We start from the raw sequence: 20,687 nt of genomic DNA on the forward strand, positions 1-20,687 counted from the left end.
GGCCTGACCCTGGCCATCAGAGCTGCTCCCCTCTAACAGGCTGTCATTTGTCCGGTTTTCATAGATGAATTAACTGAGGCACAGAAAAGTGACGTAACTTGCTCAAGGACAAAGCTTATTCTCCTCCAGCACGCTTCTCAGGGAGCAGTAGTAGAGGAACTTGGAGACTTGAGGATTGCCAAGTGTGGCCAAATAGATTAAAGACAGATGCCATGAGAGAGCATGAATGACTCCCTTTGACTTCAATCCCCAGCTCCTCTTAGCCACCTGCCATTCGCCAATTTCTGGAACACTTTTGGAATCCAGTTGCGTATCTCACTTGTGCCATTCCCCACCCCACCCCCTGCCCCGGGGAGGGGGGCACCTTCTGTAGATTTACCACTCTCCCATCTTCACTTCTCCAAAACAGTCTTGGGACCAGGCGCCGGTCCTAGTGGCCTTCAGAGAGCTTCCTATGAGTGTCATTCCTCTCCTGAGGTCCTTTCCATGTACAACAGAGAAACAAAAACAGGAAAAGGGAGGGAGGAAGAGGTTGTCCCAGGCTGGCCTTCTTGAGATTTCAGAGCTGGGATCACACGGTCAGCACCTCCAGCCAGTGTTCAGGCCCTCAGACCACCCACAATCCCCTAGACTGGTTTGGGCCAGCAAGTGGTGTATTTTCCTATCTGAGGAGACAGCATCAGAGATGTAAAGTAGCCTCTGTCTTACTGCAAAGCACACAACTGCCCACTGTGCCACAATGAGAGGAGGGAAAATGGCTCGAGGGAGAGGTGGGAAGGAGCTAAGACCTCTGCTGAGGAGACACATTAAATTTGGGGTTCTAGGGGACAATCTAGGTGGACTGCCTAGTAGGCGATTCGAATTCTGTATTGGATGGGACTCTGACCTATTAAATAACACATTGGCTCTCCCATAATGTGGTTTTATTCATGAGAATCTACACTATCTCCCTTGAGTTTCCTTGCTATAATTCACCACTAAATCACACTCAAATAAGCATAACTGTGATTTGTGCAGCTGACAGTTCATAAGCCAATCTTGGGACCCTTCTTTAACTTCATACTTAAGATGGAGTTAAGTCATACCTTCAGACGACTATGATATTTCAAAAATAGGTAGTGTTTAACGGACAAACAGAACAATTCAAATACAGTTTTTGAATTTTCTTATTACTTCTTGGTATAAATAATAGAAATGGTCATAAATTGGCTATATTATGAGGATATTGGAGACACAATTTTTAATTATCTTATTTCTAAATTCCCACGATTATGAAACTATCACTTTCTTAACAGTGTCATAGTTACTTGCATGCACAGCATGGAGTACCTATTACATGGTGAGCTGCTGGCTCATCGTCTAACCCAACAAGTCTGGCACTGTGCTTTGCACACAGTAGGCTTGCAAAAAATATTAGAGGTCTTAAATTTAAATAGTGACCCTCAAAAGTGACCCGTGCTTAATAGCGAGAACACTTACACTTAACCAAACTGTTTAGAAAGCTAATCACATTGCTTTGTTTAAATAGGTATCAAGTTGAAAGGGACATCAAACCAAAGCAGTTTTCCAAAGTAACAATCTAGGCATGTCACTAATAATACCATCACATAAATCTCTCATAAATTAACTCATTAATGTGGATTATGGCATTATAGCATTTGTTCTCAGCCTTGGCCACCAATTTGGATACCTGAGGCCAATCTCTAGAAATTACTTGGTCCAGCAATTAATTAAAGGATAGGAATTTTGGGGGGCACCTGGTGGTGGCTCAGTCGGTTAAGGATCTGACTTCGGCTCAGGTCATGAACTCGCGTTTCATAAGTTTGAGCCCTCGTTGGGCTCTGTGCTGACAGTTCAGAGCCTGGACCCTGCTTTGGATTCTGTGTCTCCCTCGCTCTCTGCCCCTCCCCCACTCATGCTCTGTCTGTCTCTCTCTCTCTCAAAAATAAACATTAAAAAGCTTTTTTAAAAAAATCATAGGAATTTTTAAAATTCTAATGTTCAGTGGAAGCTGAGAAACAATGAACTATATTTTACTCTTTCCAAAAATATGATTTTCCAAAATATTCAACCTCTCTAGTAACTTAAAAAATTAAGAAAGAAACAATAACTTGTCACTATCTCAGATTTTCACATAGGCAAAAACTAAAAAGAATACTAATATTGAAGCATTGACATAGTGTTTGTTCAAACTGTGAGTTACCACCCATTGGTGGCTCATGTAATTAACTTAGTGGACCATATCTGGCTTTTTTTTTTTTTTTTAAGAGAGAGGGAGGGCCCAAATGAGCAGGGGGCAGGGCAGAGAGAGAGAGAGAGAGAGAGAATCCCAGGAAGGGCAGAGAGAGAGAGAGAGAGAGAGAGAGAGAGAGAGAGAGAAGCAGGGCTCACCCAAAGTGGGGCTCAAGCTCAAAGCAGGACTTAAACTCAGGAACTGTGAGATCATGACCTGAGCCAAAGTCAGATGTTTACCGACTAAGCCACCCAAGCACCGCATGTCTGGTATTTAAGAAACTTTTGAAAAGGAGAGGGAGGGGAGATGAGAGAAAAAGTTAATTCCATCTAGTCAGGAAAATAGTAAACTTTGTTTAATGTGTATATACCAAATCACTATATAAAATGTATTTCTTACAGTAAGTCAAGCTGCACAAGTTTGAAAAACACTCTAGAATGTAGAGGAAAAACATACCATCCTGCAGCTCTGGGAGGTTGTACATGTGCACAAGTTTTCCTGAGAGCCCTTTAGCAACAGGCGTTTAGAGCCTTGAAAATGTTCACTTCGACCCAAACGTTTCTCATCTAGGAATTTATCCTAACGAAATAACACCCCTAATGCACATTTTTGTGTAAGGGAGGTGCATTCCATTGCTGTTTATTATAGTGAGAATTTTTAAATGTCCAGCTATGTGGATTATGGTTAAATACATTATGAGATACCATGCAATAAAATACAATGCAGTCGTTAAGAGCACTGAAGTTGATTGATCTCCATTGACTTGGAATGATGTTCAGGTACGTTAAAAAGAAAAAACAGGTTATGATTCAGTAGATGCAGTATGATCCCACTTTGGTGTCTTTATATGTGTATTGAAGCTATGGAGAGAAAGGTTAAGTGCATAGACTTGGAGCCCAGGGAGTTAGGTCTCACGACCTGGCTCTGCCATCCCCCGGCTGCCTGGTCTTAAACAAGAAGCTGAATTTCACCAATGCGATGGGGATAATTCGTGTGTCTATTTTGAAAGGGTGCTGTGAGAATAAATTTCCTTATCACATGTAAAATTCTCCAAGCAGTGCCTAGCACTTAGTAATCGCTCAAGGAATGCTAGCTGTATCTACCCCAGAGAGAGAATGAGAAATTTCCCACTATAAAGTCTAATTAACAGTGGTCATTCTCTGGGTGCTGGGTTTACTGATGAATTGCTCTCATTAATTAATACATTTTGTATACTTAAAATTTATAATCCAAAAAGTCAATACACAGCATAAAATTAAAGTATATAACTCTATCTTTGAGTTCTAAAATGTCTTTAATGACTTTAGGCTAAAAAATAAATAATATTAAAACGGGAATAGCAGTAAAACACGTTTTAATTGGATTTTACTTGCTACTTTAAAGAGATAAAGTTTGAGGGAATTTTTTTCCCCCTATCAGGCAATGAATTCTGCTCTGGAATTCGGTTTCCCTGATTTTGGAATTTCTGTAACTTCCGTGACTGGTACAAAGACTCTGCTTCCCCATCCCCTTCTCTAAAGGTGTCCTGTTTTCCCTCACGCTATCAGTCCAAGCAAGGATGCTGACAGAAATCTATATTAATTTGCCCCATTACACAGGCCCCCAAGCTATTCCCTGTCCGATATCATAGCTTAGGCAATTGAATGTCTCATAATAATGATGACATCCTATCCAAAGAAAACAGTTCAAACTGAGCTGTCCTCTGTGTTTATCCATGAGTTATGAACAGAGTCCTTAAATGGCATTGTATGTGGGTGGGGAATTCATTATTAAAGAAAGCTGGGAATTACAGAAGCACGTGGAGAAAGAGATTTGAAATTCACCCATTGTTTCTCTGTTTAAAACCCATTAACATGCTGGTATATTTCCGTCCAGGCTCTGTCTTTATAGACTATCGCAGGCTGCTGTAGTCATGTTACAGACACAATTAAGTCCATTGTTCTTTCCTCTTGGCATTACATCATGAGCCTTTGCCATTCTGTCATATAAATTTCCAAAACATTATTTTAATGACTGAATAAAGTTTTCTTGGATGAATAATTTAGCCACTTCTCTTTTAAAAGGCATTCAGATTGTTTTTAAGTTTTGGCTAATATAAATAGAACTATGGGAAAATTTTGGTGAACGAGCTTTTCACATAGGTAAAATTGTTTCAGCTTTTTATCATGTGGAGAGTCCAAAAGGAAATTACTGTGTCAAAAGTAATGAGCAGTGTATGTCTTAGGATAGATGCTGTCACATTACAACTGATCTTGTTTTCTACTTCCTGTCCTACGTTGGAGTTGCTATCATACATTGATACAACTCTTTAAAGAGGCACTGGCGATATGGATTATTCATTTATACATGGCCTTGTTCCCCAAAGAAATCTGAAGCCGCTTACAAAAGCAAGTACAGCTAAACAAACATTTTTAAAGTGGGAAAGTTAGGCTGAAGACGAAAAATAAGTAACAGCTAGCATTTATTGAATACTTACTGTGCACCAAGCATTAAGACTAGCACATCTAATCTCATTTAACTCCCACAGAAAAGAGGTAGGCATTGTCATGCCCATTTTACAGATAACAAAACCGAGACCTGAAAAGTTAATAACTTGTCCAATTCCACAAAACCAGTATGGGACAGAGTAGATATTCAAGCCCTTAACTTTTATGCTGTACTTCATTCGGGGCTACACTGAGTTACCTTTATTAGAGGTGAGCCAAAATAAGAAAACAAAACTGTGGATAAGGGAGACTACTGTATATGAAAACTTGAAAACAAACAAAAAAAGCTCATTGATGTGGAGAACAGACTAGTGGTTGCCAGAGGTGGGGGTGAAATGGGTGGAGAGAATCAAAAGGTACAAACTTCCAGCTATAAAAGAAGTCAGTCCTGGGGATATAACGTACAGCATGATGACTACAGTTAATAATACCATATTGCATATTTGAAAGTTGCTTAAGAGAATAGATGTTAGAAGTTCTCATCACAAGAAAATAGTTCTGTAACTCTGAGTAGTATTGGACATTAACTAGACTTAGTGTGGTGATCATTTTGCAATATGTACAAACACTGAATCATTAGGTTGTACACCTGAATATAATGTTATATGTCAATTTAAAAAAAAAAGATGTCTTGCCAAATAAGATAGAAAAGGACATCAGAGACGAAGTGACTCGAGGAGCAAGAGGCACACACAGTAACAAGTGGACTCTGGCCCAGGAAGCAGAGCCAGGAGGGGGACAGAGGTATCAGACACAAGGAGGGCTGGGCAAATGGGCCTGCCCACCGCCATTGCACAGAAGCTGTTCACAATAATTCTCAAAATGGTCACACAGTACAACACTTTCTGTTCCTAATAGTGATCTGTTGTCATTGAGAAAGATAAGGCACACATACCCCCCCATTTGAAGCCACCACACTATTCTGTGTCATTATAATACCATTTGTCTCTGAAATAACACACTAGAAAAGTAGATAGATCTGCCAGCCCTTACAGGAAACAGCGATCTGTGTTTTCCCATGCTCTGAGTGCAGTTGTAAGCTCTGTGATAATGACAGCTGAGTCTTCTGGCCGTTGAGTATTAACTCACATCTGTAAATGCTCTCCGCCATGGAGCCCTCTACTGTTCCATCCTGAACTGATGTTCAGCACTGCGTGTGACTTATTCCACTGTGGTCTTGTCCCCTGTCATTTAACGTGTGTCCTAGAAAACAACTTTGACCTGGTACAGACCTTGGTACAGTAGACCAAGTGTGCAGAAGTGATAATGTGCTCGACCTGCCACAAAATAGACACATTTGTGTATGTGTGTGCACGCGCCTGTGTGTATAGACACAGATTATAGATTCAAGTTGTTCTGACACTTTAAGTTGCCCTCAAGGCAACTATTTGCGGAGGAATAAAGTTAAGTTCAGCAGGCAACTTGATATTTTGAGGGGCAGCGTAAATATTACTGGAGCCTTGATAGTCCAACCAAAATTATTTGACCGGCATCTAAAAGAACACATGTCTGGACACAAGTCACGACAGAGAGGATTGGATGGTTCTGGGAGGGCTTCTTCCCAGAAACCTTGCTGTGTGGGGCGAGCTGATCCAGCTGGCTCTCCCCTTGCCCAATTCCACGTGCTCTAGTCCTTGTGTTCTGCAGGCTGAGAAACAGTTTGAGCCTGGGATCTAGGAAGCCATCAACAAGTATTTGTTGAATAAATGATTTTCATCAAAATTCTCAAAATAGTGGAGACATCTAAAAAGTTAGATGTCAGTTATCTAGAACTCTCACCAACTTAGAATTCTCATTTTCTGACTGTATCATTGGCGTTGTTGTCATATCAGACCCATTCATCTTTTTTACTTTTTTAATTGAGATATAATTGACATACAGCATTGTGTAAGTTTAAGGTGTACCGTGTGTTGGTATGATATATTTGTATATTGCAACATCATCACCGTAGGGTTGGCTAACACCTCCATTACATCACGGAATTACGATTCCTTTTTTTTTTTTTATGTTTATCCATTTCTTTTGAGAGAAAAAGAGAGAGCATGAGCAGGCAAGAGGGGCAGAGAGAGAGAAGGAGAGAGAATCTTAAGCAGGCACCATGCTCAGCATGGAGCCCAATGTGGGGCTCGATCCCATGACTGTGACATCATGACGTGAGCCGAAATCAAGAGTTGGACGCTTAACCGACTGAGCCACCCAGGGACCCTCATTTCTTTTTTGTGCTGAGAACATTTAAGATGGTGTCTCTTCGCAACTTTGAAATATAAATACAGCATTGTTAATGATAAGCTCTATGCTGTGCATGAGATCTCCAGAACTTACTCATTTTGCAAGTTCAAGACCCATTCGCAAAGGTAGTAGAAACCACTGCACCCACAGCTGACCCATGACAGATGAGCAGCACATGGGAAGCAGAAAGGGCAGCAGGAACCAGACCAGTCCTGTAGTTTTGTTTTTCCACTGCCCAATAAGCAAATTAAAAATCATAATATCATTCAATCCAGTACTACAGAAATTCAGCTAAGTGAATATGATCCCAACGCTAGTCTGTCAGAGTTGCCAAACAATACATACAAACAATGTGGAGAACTTGTTTTGAAGACACATTTTGTGCCCCACCTCCAGAGATTTTGACTTAGCAGGTCTGGGTGGGTCTGGGAAATCTACCTGTTGAACAAACATCTCAGGAGATTTTGCTCCAGGAACCAAACTGTCGGACCGTAAAGCAGTGCCATATGGTCTGCGCACCAAACGAGGGCCCAGGATCCACAGCCCCAAGTCAATTAGCTAACTGGGTGAATAGCACAGGTGCACTCTCCCTATTGTAAATTAACAGGTCTGTTTCACATTCTGTTGCTAACCTAAGCTTTTAAAAATTATATTACACTAGCTGGAGTTCATTGAAACTGTTGTAAGCCAAGTTCTAGGGTAGGCATACGATAATAATCTTCCAAATTAGCCATTTTTTCTCACCATTGTTTTATTTTTGTTTTTTAGTTTATGTATTATTTTGAGACAGAGAGAGAGAGAGAACAAGTGGGGGAGGAGCAGAGAGGGGGGAGGAGAGAATCCCAAGCAGGCTCTGCACTGACATATATCAGTACAGGGCTCAAACTCACAAACTGTGAGATCGTGACCTGAGCTGAAGTCGGACTTTTAACCAATTGTCACCCAGGTGCCCCTGTTCTCACCATTTTAAAGATGAGGAAACTGAGGCTTAGAGAGGGTAACAAGTTTACCCAAGATCACACAGCTGGTGAGTGTAAGAATCTGGTTTCAAACTCCAGAGTCTGTCCAACCCCAAATGTGCAGTGAGTCCCAGACAACTTTTCTTTCTTCGGTAAGACCTTGCATTCAGTGATTTTGAATATTATCCATGGGTAATTGATGCATTCCTGGCAGTGCTAAGGTTCATAACATATTGAAATGTCCCCCATTCTAAGACAGTGTTAAGATTTGATAAGAAGCCACATCAATTTAATAACAGCTTTCAATGGGCATAAAATTCTACAGTATATGTATATACTGAGTGTAAGAAGCCTCACAATTTTGGAAACGTAAAAATGCAAACATAAATAATAAAGGAAGAGATCTTAGAACCAATGAGGGGGGGAACACCACAATTTATGAATTTATGGCTGGTTTGACTACCCAGTCACTGGCTTACAGTGCCACCTGCTGTAAGAAAGTGGCAACTACATTAGCCCTCCATGCCAGGACTTGGCCAGAACGCTGGTCTGCGGTTTACAACTGCCAGGGGTCTAACAGAGCAAGTGCCAATATCAGATATGATATGGGGATACAGAATGAAGGCAAAAATAAAATATAAGAAGAAGAAAAGTAAGGATGATGGGAGAGAAATATAAAATCAAAGTAGAGAGGTGCTATCACATCGTTGATCATTGTGTACCTAATACCTACCTCTTTGTCACATGCAGGACATTTTGCATATTTTATCTCTAACCTATGTTATTGATCTGTCTTATAGAAGCTTGCCTTTTTTTATTTTTTCAGTCTTTTCAAAGAATAAGGTTTTGTTTTGTTTTCATTGATCATCTCTACTGTAGTGTCACTTCTGTTTCACATATATGCATTCATCTCTGCCATTTGCTTCCTTTACCTTACTCTGGGTTTTTGGTCTCCCTACCTGTGCCATGTAGTTTTAAATCATAGAATTTCCGAGCTGGAAATAGACATAGAAGAATCTGGCTCTCCTCCCCCATTTTACGAAGAGGCCCGAAGAGATAGAAGGTTTGCCTAACTTCCTACAGCTGGTAACGAGGTTCCCACACTCTTGATTTATTGCCCTTTCTTCATATCTCCCCCTCCCATATTTTCTCTCTCCTTTCCTTTTCCTCTTTCCCCTCCCAGAACAGAAAAAGACAAGATTGCTGGATTGATAAAATTCAGGAGAATTAGGCACACTTGTCCCTTAAAAGGTTTTGGCGTGTAAGAATTTTTAAATTTTTTTAATGTTTTTTTTTTTTTGAGAGAGACACACACAGTAAGAGTGGAGGAGGGACAGAAAGAGAGGGAGACACAGAATCTGAAACAGGCTCCAGGCTCTGAGCTGTCAGCACAGAGCCCGACATGGGGCTCCAACCCACGAACCGCGAGATCATGACCTGAGCTGAAGTCAGATGTTTAACCGACTGAGCCCCCCAGGTGCCCCCGCATGTAAGAATTTTTAAAACACAGTACTTTGGTGTTAGTGGTTAGGTTTTTTTCCTGTTTTTACAACACTATACATTTAATCCAAATGGACAGATCACCTATTGAATGAGAAGAGAGAAAAAGTCACAGGTAATCAAATATAACACAATATTAGAAAATAAAATTCAAAGTGCCTTCTAGATGTTTATACCTGTATCTATTAAACTTCTGATATTTATATCAGATATTTGGCAAGAAGCAAAAGTAGATGATATCTTTATGTATCAATTATTGGTGTCAAAATGCAAGTGGAGTCCTATGCAGGTTAAACAGATGAGCACTTCCAGCCATGAAGTATTAAACGGTGCAATAAAAAACACTGGTGCTGATAAGGTTAAAAAACACTAAAATTTGACTCCTGGGCTTCTGTCCAGCCCTTGAATGCCACCCCCCGATCTTCAGAAACCCTGGTGACCTTGACGTCTAGGTATCCCCTGCCCTCTATCAACACTTTTAATAAGAAAGGAATCTGGCATTAGTCGTTCATAGCTTAGTATGGAGTTATTACTCAAATGCCCTCTCCCAAGGCCATTTGTATTTTGTTTTCCTTCAGAGTGGATTAAAAGCCTTTTGTGTCTAAGAAGTTTGAGGTAGTTCTGACCAGGTCAGCTAGGCATGGGGAGGAGGGCTTTTCAGGTGTCTTGGAAATCATTCCTTCCACCCACACTATCAAAGACCCTGCATATTTCAACCTGTTAAATTGACCATGTCCTCCAAAAATATACAGTCCCTAAGAGCACTTCTCAAAGCAGTGTTAATAGTTGTTAACACACACACACACACACACACACACACACACACACCCCACAACGTGGGTCAGTCTATAATATACTGATGAACAGTGTGATGCTGTGAGAGGGATATATTTCTAAAATATATCTCACCGCATGGGGCGCCTGGGTGGCTCAGTCAGTTGAGCATCCAACTTTGGCTCAGGTCATGATCTCCTGATTCATGAGTTTGAGTCCCACGTTGGGCTCTGTGCTGACAGCTCAAAGACTGGAGCCTGTTTCGGATTCTGTGTCTCCCTCTCTCTCTGCCCCTTCCCTACTGACTCCCCTCTGTCTCCCTCTGTCTCTCAAAAATAAATAAATGTAAAAAAATTTTTTAAATGTATCTCACCACAGGACATTTTCTTCAAGTAGCATCTGCAGGTCTGTAATGGGTAAAATAATGCCACCCCCCCAAAAAAAAGATTACATCTACTGGAACCTCAGAATGTGACTTTATTTGGAATAAAGATAGGTAAGGTAAGGATCTTAAGAGGAAGTCATCCCAGATTGACTAGAGGAGGCTCTAAATCCAAGGTAAGGGTGTCCTTATAAAAGACAAAAGAGAAGATACATGGTGGCCCAGGGAATACGGCCATGTGGAGACAGTGGCAGGGACTGGGGCAATGCCAAGGGGCACTCTGGGCCAGTTGAGAGGAAAGAGTCTCCCTCTCTAGAGTCTTTAGAGGGAGGGTGGCCCTGCAAACATGTTGATTTCAGACTTGCAGCCTCCAGAACTGTGGGAAAACACATTTCTGTTGTTTTAGGCCACCAGAGTTGTGATAATGTGTCACAGCAGCCTTAGGATGCTAACACAAGGCCGAATGTCCCTAGGAACACACAGGGGACCGGGTCCTACTTCCTTCTGTTCAGTCGCCAGTCCTAGCAAAGAATTATTCTAAAGGCTTTCTGATGGCTTTGCTGTTAGAACGCTGGTCGTTCATATAGAGATCTAGGAAGAAGACTGTTTCTGCAGATGGGTGTGGACACAAAGTGTCCTAGAGATGGCTACAAACATTTGGTGAAGGAAAGTAGCAAGTGGCTTCAGTTCATTTATGGCAGTGTTCACCCTGCACAAGTGTGGAAACCGAGGAAGTAAGAGATTAATATACAAATAACATGGAAAGCTGACTAAATGGAAATTGTGGGACAAAGGAAAACAGACTAGACCAAGCAGTCAACCTCTAGTAGTGCAAGTGTTTTTATCTCAGAATTTGAAGACTCAGAAATTTGATGGTTCTGCTTTTCTATATTACAGTCAATAAGTCTGTGTTTAAAATGTCCGGTTAAGTCTATGAAGGACCAGCCTCAAATTTAAAACCAAACGTGAAAAGCACAACGTTGAGTGAGAAAAGTTTCTTACAACTGTGTACCATTTACCACTAGTTTTTATAACATCCCCTTAAAAAGCAAACTAAATTATATTAGTTAAGGTTTAAGATACTGTGAGATGAGTATGTTTAGCCAAGAGATTGAAAAACAAAATTCAGCACAGCGGTTATGTCTGAGATTGAAGGTTTGACAGGGGTTGTGTTTGAGGAGGGACATTATGGAAATGTTCTATTCCTTTTTAAAAAAAATTTTTTTAATGTTTATTTATTTTTGAGAGATAGAGAGAGACCAAGTGCGAGCAGGGAAAGGTCAGAGAGAGAGGGAAATACAGGATCCGAAGCAGGAACCAGGCTCCAAGCTGCCAGCACACAGACTGACACAGGGCTCGATCTCACAAACTGTGGGATCATGACCTGAGCTGAAACCAAGAATCAGATGTTTAACTGACTGAGCCACCCAGGCACCCTCCATTTCTTTTTTTTTAAATGTTTGTTTGTTTGTTTGTTTGTTTGTTTGTTTGTTTATTTATTTGGGGGGGGAGAGAGCATTAGTGAGCAGGGGAGGGACAGAGAGAGAGGGAGAGAGGGAATCCCAAGCAGGCTCTGTGCTGCCAGCACAGACCCCAACGTAGGGCTTGAAGGCACCAACTGTGATACCGTGACCTGAGCCAAAATCAAGACTCGGACACTTAACCAAATGAGCCATCCAGGCACCTGGGAAATGTTCTAGTTCATAAAATGGGTGGTGGGTTTGACTGTTCATGTTATTATGTCTTATAACTTAGATATGTTACATATATGACACATGTGTGTTACATATAATTTTACCATGCAATATGTGATGCATACAAAAGAATATATGAACATAAATAATGTAATTAAACATATTTAAACCAATGTAAAAAGACAACAATTTTTTAACCCACCTGAAAGTCCCTTGGGGCCGGAAGAAGAGTTCCAAGGATCACATTTAGGAAGAGAGCCTGATGGCCGTCCTGTCCCCATGTCTCGCTTCCCCATGAGAGTTTTCATACTTGGTTCTCACCACGTGGGTTCTCCCATACCATGCCCAGCCCCCAAACTGTCGCTCCTGCTCCCAGCTCCTCTGAGGTACAAGGAGGACACAAGCCCCTCTCCTTCCAGCCCTCTGAGCACAACCAGGCCAATAGCAATCTCCAAAAGCTGTTCTACAACGTGAGGGTGAATGGGAAAGGTCTAAGCGCAGAAACACAAGCAGAAACTTGATGTGGCGTGCTGGCCCTAAATGGCTGGGGACTCTTTGCCCTCAGACTCATCATACCCTCTCCCTTTCCCTTCTTCCCTCGCTCACGTTCATCCTCCAGCAGTTCTATGTTGCTTGGGGTTTTCCAGGCACTTCCGTGCATCCAGGCTTTGTTCAGGCTGTTTCTTCAGCCTAGAATGCCCTCTTCACCTTTCTGTGCGTCATCATGTCTTATTCACCCTTCACCACTCAGCTCAGACATGCTTTCCCACGAAGGCTTCCGGGACCATCACACTGGGCAGAGAACCCCCCACCACATGGCTTATCACCAGCCCTCATGTGAGCATGAGCTCCATGAAAGGGCAAATATTCCTATGTGGTGCCTGTGCCCCTTGAGTTGGCCCAAGTCCTAGCACAAAGCAAAATGCTCAGTCATTGTAGGATCAAGATAAGCTAAAAATAATCAGAGTTCCAAAGACCAGATTTCTGATCCAAAGATCTCAAGGAGAAAAGAAGACTTTTCTGAGCCTCCAACTTCCTCACCCTGAAATTACCTCAATCCAGCTCCAAAGGGCTGGGACTCCTTTGCACACACACCTTGCTCGACTCCCTTATCCACCATACCCCCGTTCGTAGCGAAATCGTTCCTCGCAGCCCCCTATTCTGTCCAAGTGCATCTTGGGCCATTCCTGAACCAACTATAAACACCAAAGTTCAAACCCAAGACCCCTTGGATCCTTCATCTCCTTTCTGGCTTCCAATCCGAGGGATGACTATTCCTGGCTGACAGGAAAGGCAAGATGATAAAAGATCTGGACCCTCAGGCCTGAGTTCATAATCCTGCCTCCTCTGGAGCTTTATCACATCCAATATCACACTATTTTCACCATCGTGTGTCAGGCTATAGTTCAAAGCATGCTGGGAACTCAGCCACAGAGCTAGTGAGGCAGGGGAGGAAGCCTGAGGAAAGTGAGGTGAGGGGTGGGAAATCTGGCCTTCCCCCGGTGCTGGCCCCAAAGCACAGATACTCAGTAAGAATAAGCAATAAGATACCCAGGCTGAAGCTGAGCTCACGCCGTAGCCTGCACCTAAGAGACCTGACCCAAAGGGATGACGGTCACGCACTTGAAAGCAAAGTGGGCAACTGGAGTGGCTCTAATTGCATCTCCATCTGGCCAGATTGCAAGCTGCTAGAAGTTAAGGAAGTGCCAGAAACTTGGGAAGAGGTGCAGATGAGAACATCTGGAAGGCCAAGGGTGAGAATCATGACAAACAGGGATAGGTGGGCAGGAGAGGTGGTATGAGGAAGGGGATGGGGAGGTTCCCGCAGAAGGGGCGAAAATGTTCTGGCCAAAGCGCTACAGGAGCACCAGGGACCCAGGTGGGGTTGGAGAAGAGACCGTGAGAACGTGGCACCTTGGGAAGCCAACAGCTCTGAAGACACAACCACCCTAAGGCCAAGCAGGGGCTGTTGCCTCTTGAGGAATGCATGGGGTCAGGTGGAGCGGGGGGGGGGGGGGGGGGGGGGGGCGGCGGGGGGAGTAAAGAAGGGGGAAAGGCAAGTGTGCTCAATAACAGGTGCCTGCAGACAATAAGTGTCAGAAGCTTCCTAAGTGGAGGCTCTGGAGGCGGCAGGCACCGTGGTTTACTCTGTATGTGTGCGCAAGGGTGTGTGTGGAGGTTCAAACACACAAGAGTAGAGAAAACAATTTAATGAGCCTCACGTATACTTCCCCAACTTCAGCAATTATCAGCTGGTGGTCAATCTCGTTTCCCTCCACACCTCCACCCGTTGCCCTTTGCCTTGGATTTTTTTTTTTTTTAAAAACTTTATTTTAAATGTTTATTTATTTTTGAGAGGTGGGGGAGGGACAGAAAGAGGGGAACAGAGGATCCGAAACAGGCTCTGTGCTGAGAGCCCAGTGTGCAGATAGAATTCACAAACAGTGAGATCACGACATGGGCCGAAGTCGGATGCTTAACTGACTGAGCCATCCAGGGGCCCTTGCCCCGGAGTTTTGTTTTGTTTTGTTTTGTTTTGTTTTTAGTTTTTTTTTCAACGTTTTTATTTATTTTTGGGACAGAGAGAGAAAGAGCATGAACGGGGGAGGGGCAGAGAGAGAGGGAGACACAGAATCGGAAACAGGCTCCAGGCTCTGAGCCATCAGCCCACAGCCTGACGCGGGGCTCGAACTCACGGACCGCGAGATCGTGACCTGGCTGAAGTCGGACGCTGAACCGACTGCACCACCCAGGCGCCCCAACCCCGGAGTTTTTAAAGTAAATCTCAGACAGCCTACTATTTTGTATAAGTTTCAGTATGTAAATCTAAATGGTAAGAACTTCCCTTAAATTTAACCCCAATGACATCATCAGATCCCCAAATTCCTTAATATAAATTGCTTCAAATTATCCAATATCCAGTGAGGATTCGTATACCCTAGATGGTCCTCTGAAGGTCTTTCCTTTTATTTTGCCAGTTGGTGTAATTTGGATCTAAACAATGTCCTCTGTTCTCTGTTAAAATACCTCCCAACTCTCTTTTAATTTTTAGGTTCCCCCCCTTTTTTTTTCTTAAAATCTTTTTGCTGCTGCTACTGTTGTTGATGTTAAAACAAGGTCCTGTGTCTGAGACTCTCCCATTCTCGGTTTTGCTGATGGCATCCTGAGGTGTCATTTGACTTGTCCCTCTGTTCCCTATATTTCTTGTAAATTGGTAGGGGCGCCTGGGTGGCTCAGTCGGTTGAGCGTCCAACTTCAGCTCTGGTCATGATCTCGCCGTCTGTGAGTTCAAGCCCCACGTCGGGCTCTGTGCTGGCAGCTTGGAGCCTGGAGCCTGCTTCAGATTCTGTGTCTCCCTCTCTCTCTGCCTCTCCCCTGCTCATGCTCATGCTCTGTCTCTGTCAAAAATAAATAAAACATTAAAAAATAAATAAAAAATAAATTGGTAGATTTGTGTAGATTTTTCTGGTTGATTACCTCACAGGGGGCAATGTGTTCTTTCTTCATTGGGAGAAGACTAATGTCTGGTTGTCCCTTTGTTGTCATGTTTGGCAGACTGTGATATCCTAAATTCTGTCATTCCTTCTGCACTTATATAAGCCAGAATATTTCTATAAAGAGAAATCTCCATCAATTATGTGATTACCCCACAGCACAGTTCATATAGGAGAGGCGGGATACGTGCTTGATTCCTCCCCTTTCCTTAACCAGTTTTCAAAATGAGTCTGACCCCTAGAAACTTTAAGAGAGAGAGAGAGCACACGAACAAGAGAGGGGCAGAGAGGGAGAGGGAGAGAGAGAATCCCAAGTAGGTTCCGTACTGTCAGTGCAGAGCCCAACGCGGGACTAGAACCCATGAACTGTGAGATCATGACCTAAGCCAAAATCAAGAGTTGGACACTTAACTGACTGAGCCAGCCAGGCACCCCTGACCCCTAGAAACTGCTAAAGGCAACCAATGAGGCTTTATTTTTATTTAGTATTATTATAAATGTATTAATACAAACACATTTGATGTGTTTCAAGGATGGGGGTATTTATAGGTTTTTCAGGGTCTGATTAAGATGCGTCCTTCAGTGCAGACAGGCTGATTAGATTGGACAACTTGGTCATGTCATAGTTGACACGGACATGGGAAGGGGAAGGTTTGAAGTGAGTCTTGAAGGGTACAGTTGTGTGATAACTCTGTTGACTGATCTGTGGGTCACAGGAAGAACTGTTATTCTGACAAGAACTAGTTGGGCAGTTGGTCCATGGCTCCAATAAATGGATTTTTAGGAAATTCCTAAAACAAACGATAAAAATATTTGAAATATTTCTGTACGGCTTGAGATGCACCCTTGCAGTCTGAGGTTTCTTTCTTTCTTTCAACCTTGGAATTTAGCTCCATTAGGTCTTCAAATATTTCCTCCTCTCCTTTTTTATAACATTCCTTTTCCTGTCCTAGTTCTATACCTGATACTCCTTAGGAAATTTTAAAATAAGCTGCCTTATTTCCTTTTTTTAATGCTTTCCTGCTTCCGCTGGGGAGTTGCTGAAACCGCTCTTCTAATCACTAATTCCTCTTCAGCCGCATTGATTCTACTAGATTTATCCCACATTATTATTAATAAATAGCATCAATAAACAGTCATTCCAATTATTATATTTTTCATGCTTCATATTTCTCTGATTTAGATTCATGGGTTTTTTTTTTTTTCCTGATTCATATTCGCTCTTCCCATCCCTCACGTAGTGTTTGCACAGAACCACTTGAAAGCGCCCGCCTGAGGGCTTGGGTTCAACTCCTAGTTCTACAGCTTACAGCTGTGTCTCACTGAGCATGTCCCATCGCTGCTTCCCCGTGCCTCGGTTTCTCTCACTGCAGACCAGGGACAACAATGATTTCTGCTTTGTTGATGATTTTACAATGCTTGTCGAGCCGCTAGAACAGAATCCGACACAGGTAAGTGCTACTTCCTTGTCGGCTGGGCATAACGCAGTACTTCACCCCTCGGGGAGGATTTGTTGAGACTCTGCTTTTTACTCTTCGCAGAGGCGCTAATTAGGACGCGCGCAGGATCCTGGCTGAGCCGGCTGCGCTGGAGCGGCCGCGGACTCCGCGCTTCGGTCGGCGAGATGGGCATCCCGGGAACCACCACCGCGCAGGTGGTGGACGCCGAGGGCCTGGGAACACGGCGGCCCTCCCGCTGACAGGTGACTGCCCCGGGCGGGCCCGGAGCCGCTCCGGTGACGCCGAGGGCCAAGCTCGAGGCTCGCGGAGGCGGCCGCGGGGCGGCGCTGCGCCCCTTCCGGCCGCTGGGCCTTCTGGCCGCAGGCTCCTCTGCCGCGGGGCGCTTCGTGGGCTCCCAGTCTTCGGCCCGGCGCCGCGGCACAGGATGCAGTGTCCCGGCGCCGAGTACCTGGTGAGTAGCCCCCGCGCGCAAAAAGGCCCCGCGGGAAGGCTGGGAGCCCCAGGGGAAGGTTCGGGCAACTCCTAGCACCTGCCCGTCCGGAAGCTTCCGCCTTCCCTATCCACCGGGATAGAGCCCAGCCCGCCCCTCGCCTTGTTCTGGGGACACGTGGCGGGGAGGATCTAGGACCCCACTCGTGTGCTCAGGCGGAGGCGCGGGAGAGGCTGGCTGCAGAGCACAAACTTGGGGCGGCCTACAGGTGCACCTCCAGGTAAGGAGTTAGCGACTGGGGACTTCACTTCTGCTCCGCACAGAGCAGGTTGTTTCAGAGTCTCTGTTGAAAGTTTCAGGAGGCCACGTTAAAAAAAAAAAAAAAAATGAAAGGAAGAAAGAAAAGTTACTTTGAACAATCTTCAGTACATTTGGATTCAGTTTCCAGGTTATGACCCATATGGTTATTTATCCCCTTTTCCTCAACTCTCCAACCCCCCCCCCTTTTTTTTTTTTTTTTTGGTCTGGAAGGTTTCTGCAGAGAGAACCCCCCGGAAAAGAGAGTGGAGACCTCAGATTTATAGGAAGTGCACAGATACGACATGGCTATTCCTCTTCTTTCTCTTTTGGACTGGTTTGGTAAGTATAGATGCCTAGTAGGGAAGAGACCACAGTGTGTTTCCTGAAATAACTGTGCCCACATGTAAATCGTATTCCTAGTGCCTTCCCTGAGGAAGCCTAGGGATCCAGGTGGTACCAGGTTAAAGTGTGTGCTACAATGAGAGACACCTGCCATTACCACACAGTCAGCATCGGTCCTGGGGAAGTCCTATCAGGTGTCTCTTAATCTCCTAGGCCGGCTAATTTGGAGAGGCTGTCTTATTACTGCAGGCCACAGTCTAATGAAAGACTCCATTAGGAAGTGAGAGTCACTTCTTAGGATTGTTACTTAATAGGCCAGCGTGTGATCCCTTATTATCTGAGCTCACTGCCTGGAAGTTCTTTTACCATCACAGCCCCCCAAACAAAATGTTCATGAACTATTTGCCGTTCGGGCGAAAATCCTAGAGAGAAATTACTCTCACTTCAGCTGAGCGTCACACACACACACTCTGTATGTTGTGTTTAGCAAAGGAAATGAGCCTTTGATAGAAACTCTCTAGTTAGGTGCTGAATTTTTTCCCCATTCTAGTTTCTAGGTACATAGGATTGCTGGTAGACCTCATCAGGCTGTGCCACATGAGTCCTGGGAGGGTTTCTTGGCAGCTAAATCTGGATGCTTTGATACTTATTTTAGATACTTTATTGTGGGTAACAGCAGAAGGAGCCCTTCTCAGCTTCTTTAAAGATCATGTTCTTGAAAACATCCATTCTAGACTGAGGCACTCTGTTTGCTGTGCGGTTAATGATTAATTTACAAAGCAGCATAATAGCTACCCCATAGTAATTACCTTTGTTGCAAAGATTTCAATTTGAATAGACCCTAAAATGCCATGTTTGTTCCTCTTTCTTTGGAAAAGCATTTTTTCGCTGGCCGACTTTACCTACCGGTGTCTCACAGACATGGTTACAGGCACAGTGGAAGGTCGGGTCTTAAAGGTGTAACTGAATGTCCTGTGTTGTCCCTTTCATGGCTCTCGGAGCCCTCCTACGGGAGGAGCCGGGAGAGAGCATGTGTGTATACACCGCATCCTTCTTAGCTTCCCCAGACGGCTGCTGTTCCTCTCTGGGCCTGCTGGGGTTCCGGTGCAGGGAGCAGCTGTCCTGCAGGCACCGGGCAGCTTCCGCCTCAGGTTGTCCATGTTCCTCGGCGATCTTCCCTAGCCCCTCCACGGTTCAGACCTAGCACATCGCTGCCAAACTCTCAGCCCAACAGCCGCCTGGGGAAAGGATTTGTAGATGGCTCATCACAGCCTGAAGAATTATGAGCCATCTGAGAGGTGGCACAGAGCTGGGAACTGTTTTCAAATTACATGTCATTTACAGAATAAATTTGAAGGCTTCAATATGCCAGCATTCTCTTTCCTGTATTGCATTTGAATAATGAGAGCCCTTCAAGCTGACTGGCTTTTCGTATCTTCTGCAACTTTTTTTTTTTTTTTAACCACAGATACTTAAAAAAGGGCAAGGAGGCTTTTCCGCCTCTGCTGTTTAGCTTCCTGATCTTGTGACATCTTGAGCAGTAGTGAGGTAACATGCTAAATGGGGTTATTGATGGTACTGCCCACCCCCCCGAGTTAAGACAAAGGAGGTTTAGGGTAGGGGCTAGAATTACAGGCAGAGACAGTCTACTGCCAAGAGAAAGAGTAGCCTGCCTGTGTTTATATTTGCATAAGACGCACAGAACAGAATGTCTCAAATTCTGGACTGTCTCTGCCTCTACTTACCTCTCCAGTGTCCTCCCCCACCTGCCCGCTTCCATCCCCTTTTAAGACTCCGTTTTCTGGATCTCCCCTGGCACAGTTGACGGTGACCTCCTTGACAGCTTCACCATACCTCGTAGACACGCCTATTGTATCACTGTCATACGGAATTGTAATTGTGTGTTTGAAATTAGAACAAAGTTCGAAGGTATAAAGTAGAAATATGGCAAGGACTCAGTGTGCACCAAATCCCTCCCGCCCTAAAATACAACAAAAACAAAATGTCCGCTCCTCCCACAGGCTTCCCGAGGGAGATATTAACATAAAGAATGCTGGTAAGTGGAAAATACCGCTTTGCTATTAGCTCTCTGGTGAGCCGGGCAGCGGCACAGGACCCCTTTCCTCCAAGTCCAGACCCAGTCAGGACCTTCCCACGCTCCAAGCCGAGAGGGAGGAGAAGCTGCAGCCCGGGGCTGAGTATTCCCATCCCCACAGCCTCTAAGTACAGGATGAGCCAGCTGTCCCCCAGCAAAGGTGATACTCTCGTCCTGGAATCAGACCATGAGACTGAGGAGGTGCTGGGTGTGGGAGGGACAGAGAACCTGCCCATCTTCTGGGCTGAGTTCCTTAAGGCAGGGACTTGGTTTTGTTCATATTTACGTCCCCTGGTCACAGTCTCTGGC

General features: G+C 44.2%; 1 protein-coding gene across 1 annotated transcript in view; it reads left to right on the forward strand.

Annotated features, from left to right (window-relative positions):
* SLC44A3 (solute carrier family 44 member 3) overlaps positions 1–20,687 on the forward strand; it is a 323,586-nt gene that overhangs the window by 208,885 nt on the left and 94,014 nt on the right. Inside the window, 2 exon segments of the mRNA XM_045036232.1 lie at positions 17,293–17,662; positions 18,173–18,280. Of these exon segments, the coding sequence (XP_044892167.1) occupies positions 17,636–17,662; positions 18,173–18,280 (135 nt within the window). The 5' untranslated portion in view covers positions 17,293–17,635.

The sequence above is a fragment of the Felis catus genome, chromosome C1 (genome assembly GCF_018350175.1).
Source record: "Felis catus isolate Fca126 chromosome C1, F.catus_Fca126_mat1.0, whole genome shotgun sequence".
NCBI classification, from domain to species: domain Eukaryota; kingdom Metazoa; phylum Chordata; class Mammalia; order Carnivora; family Felidae; genus Felis; species Felis catus.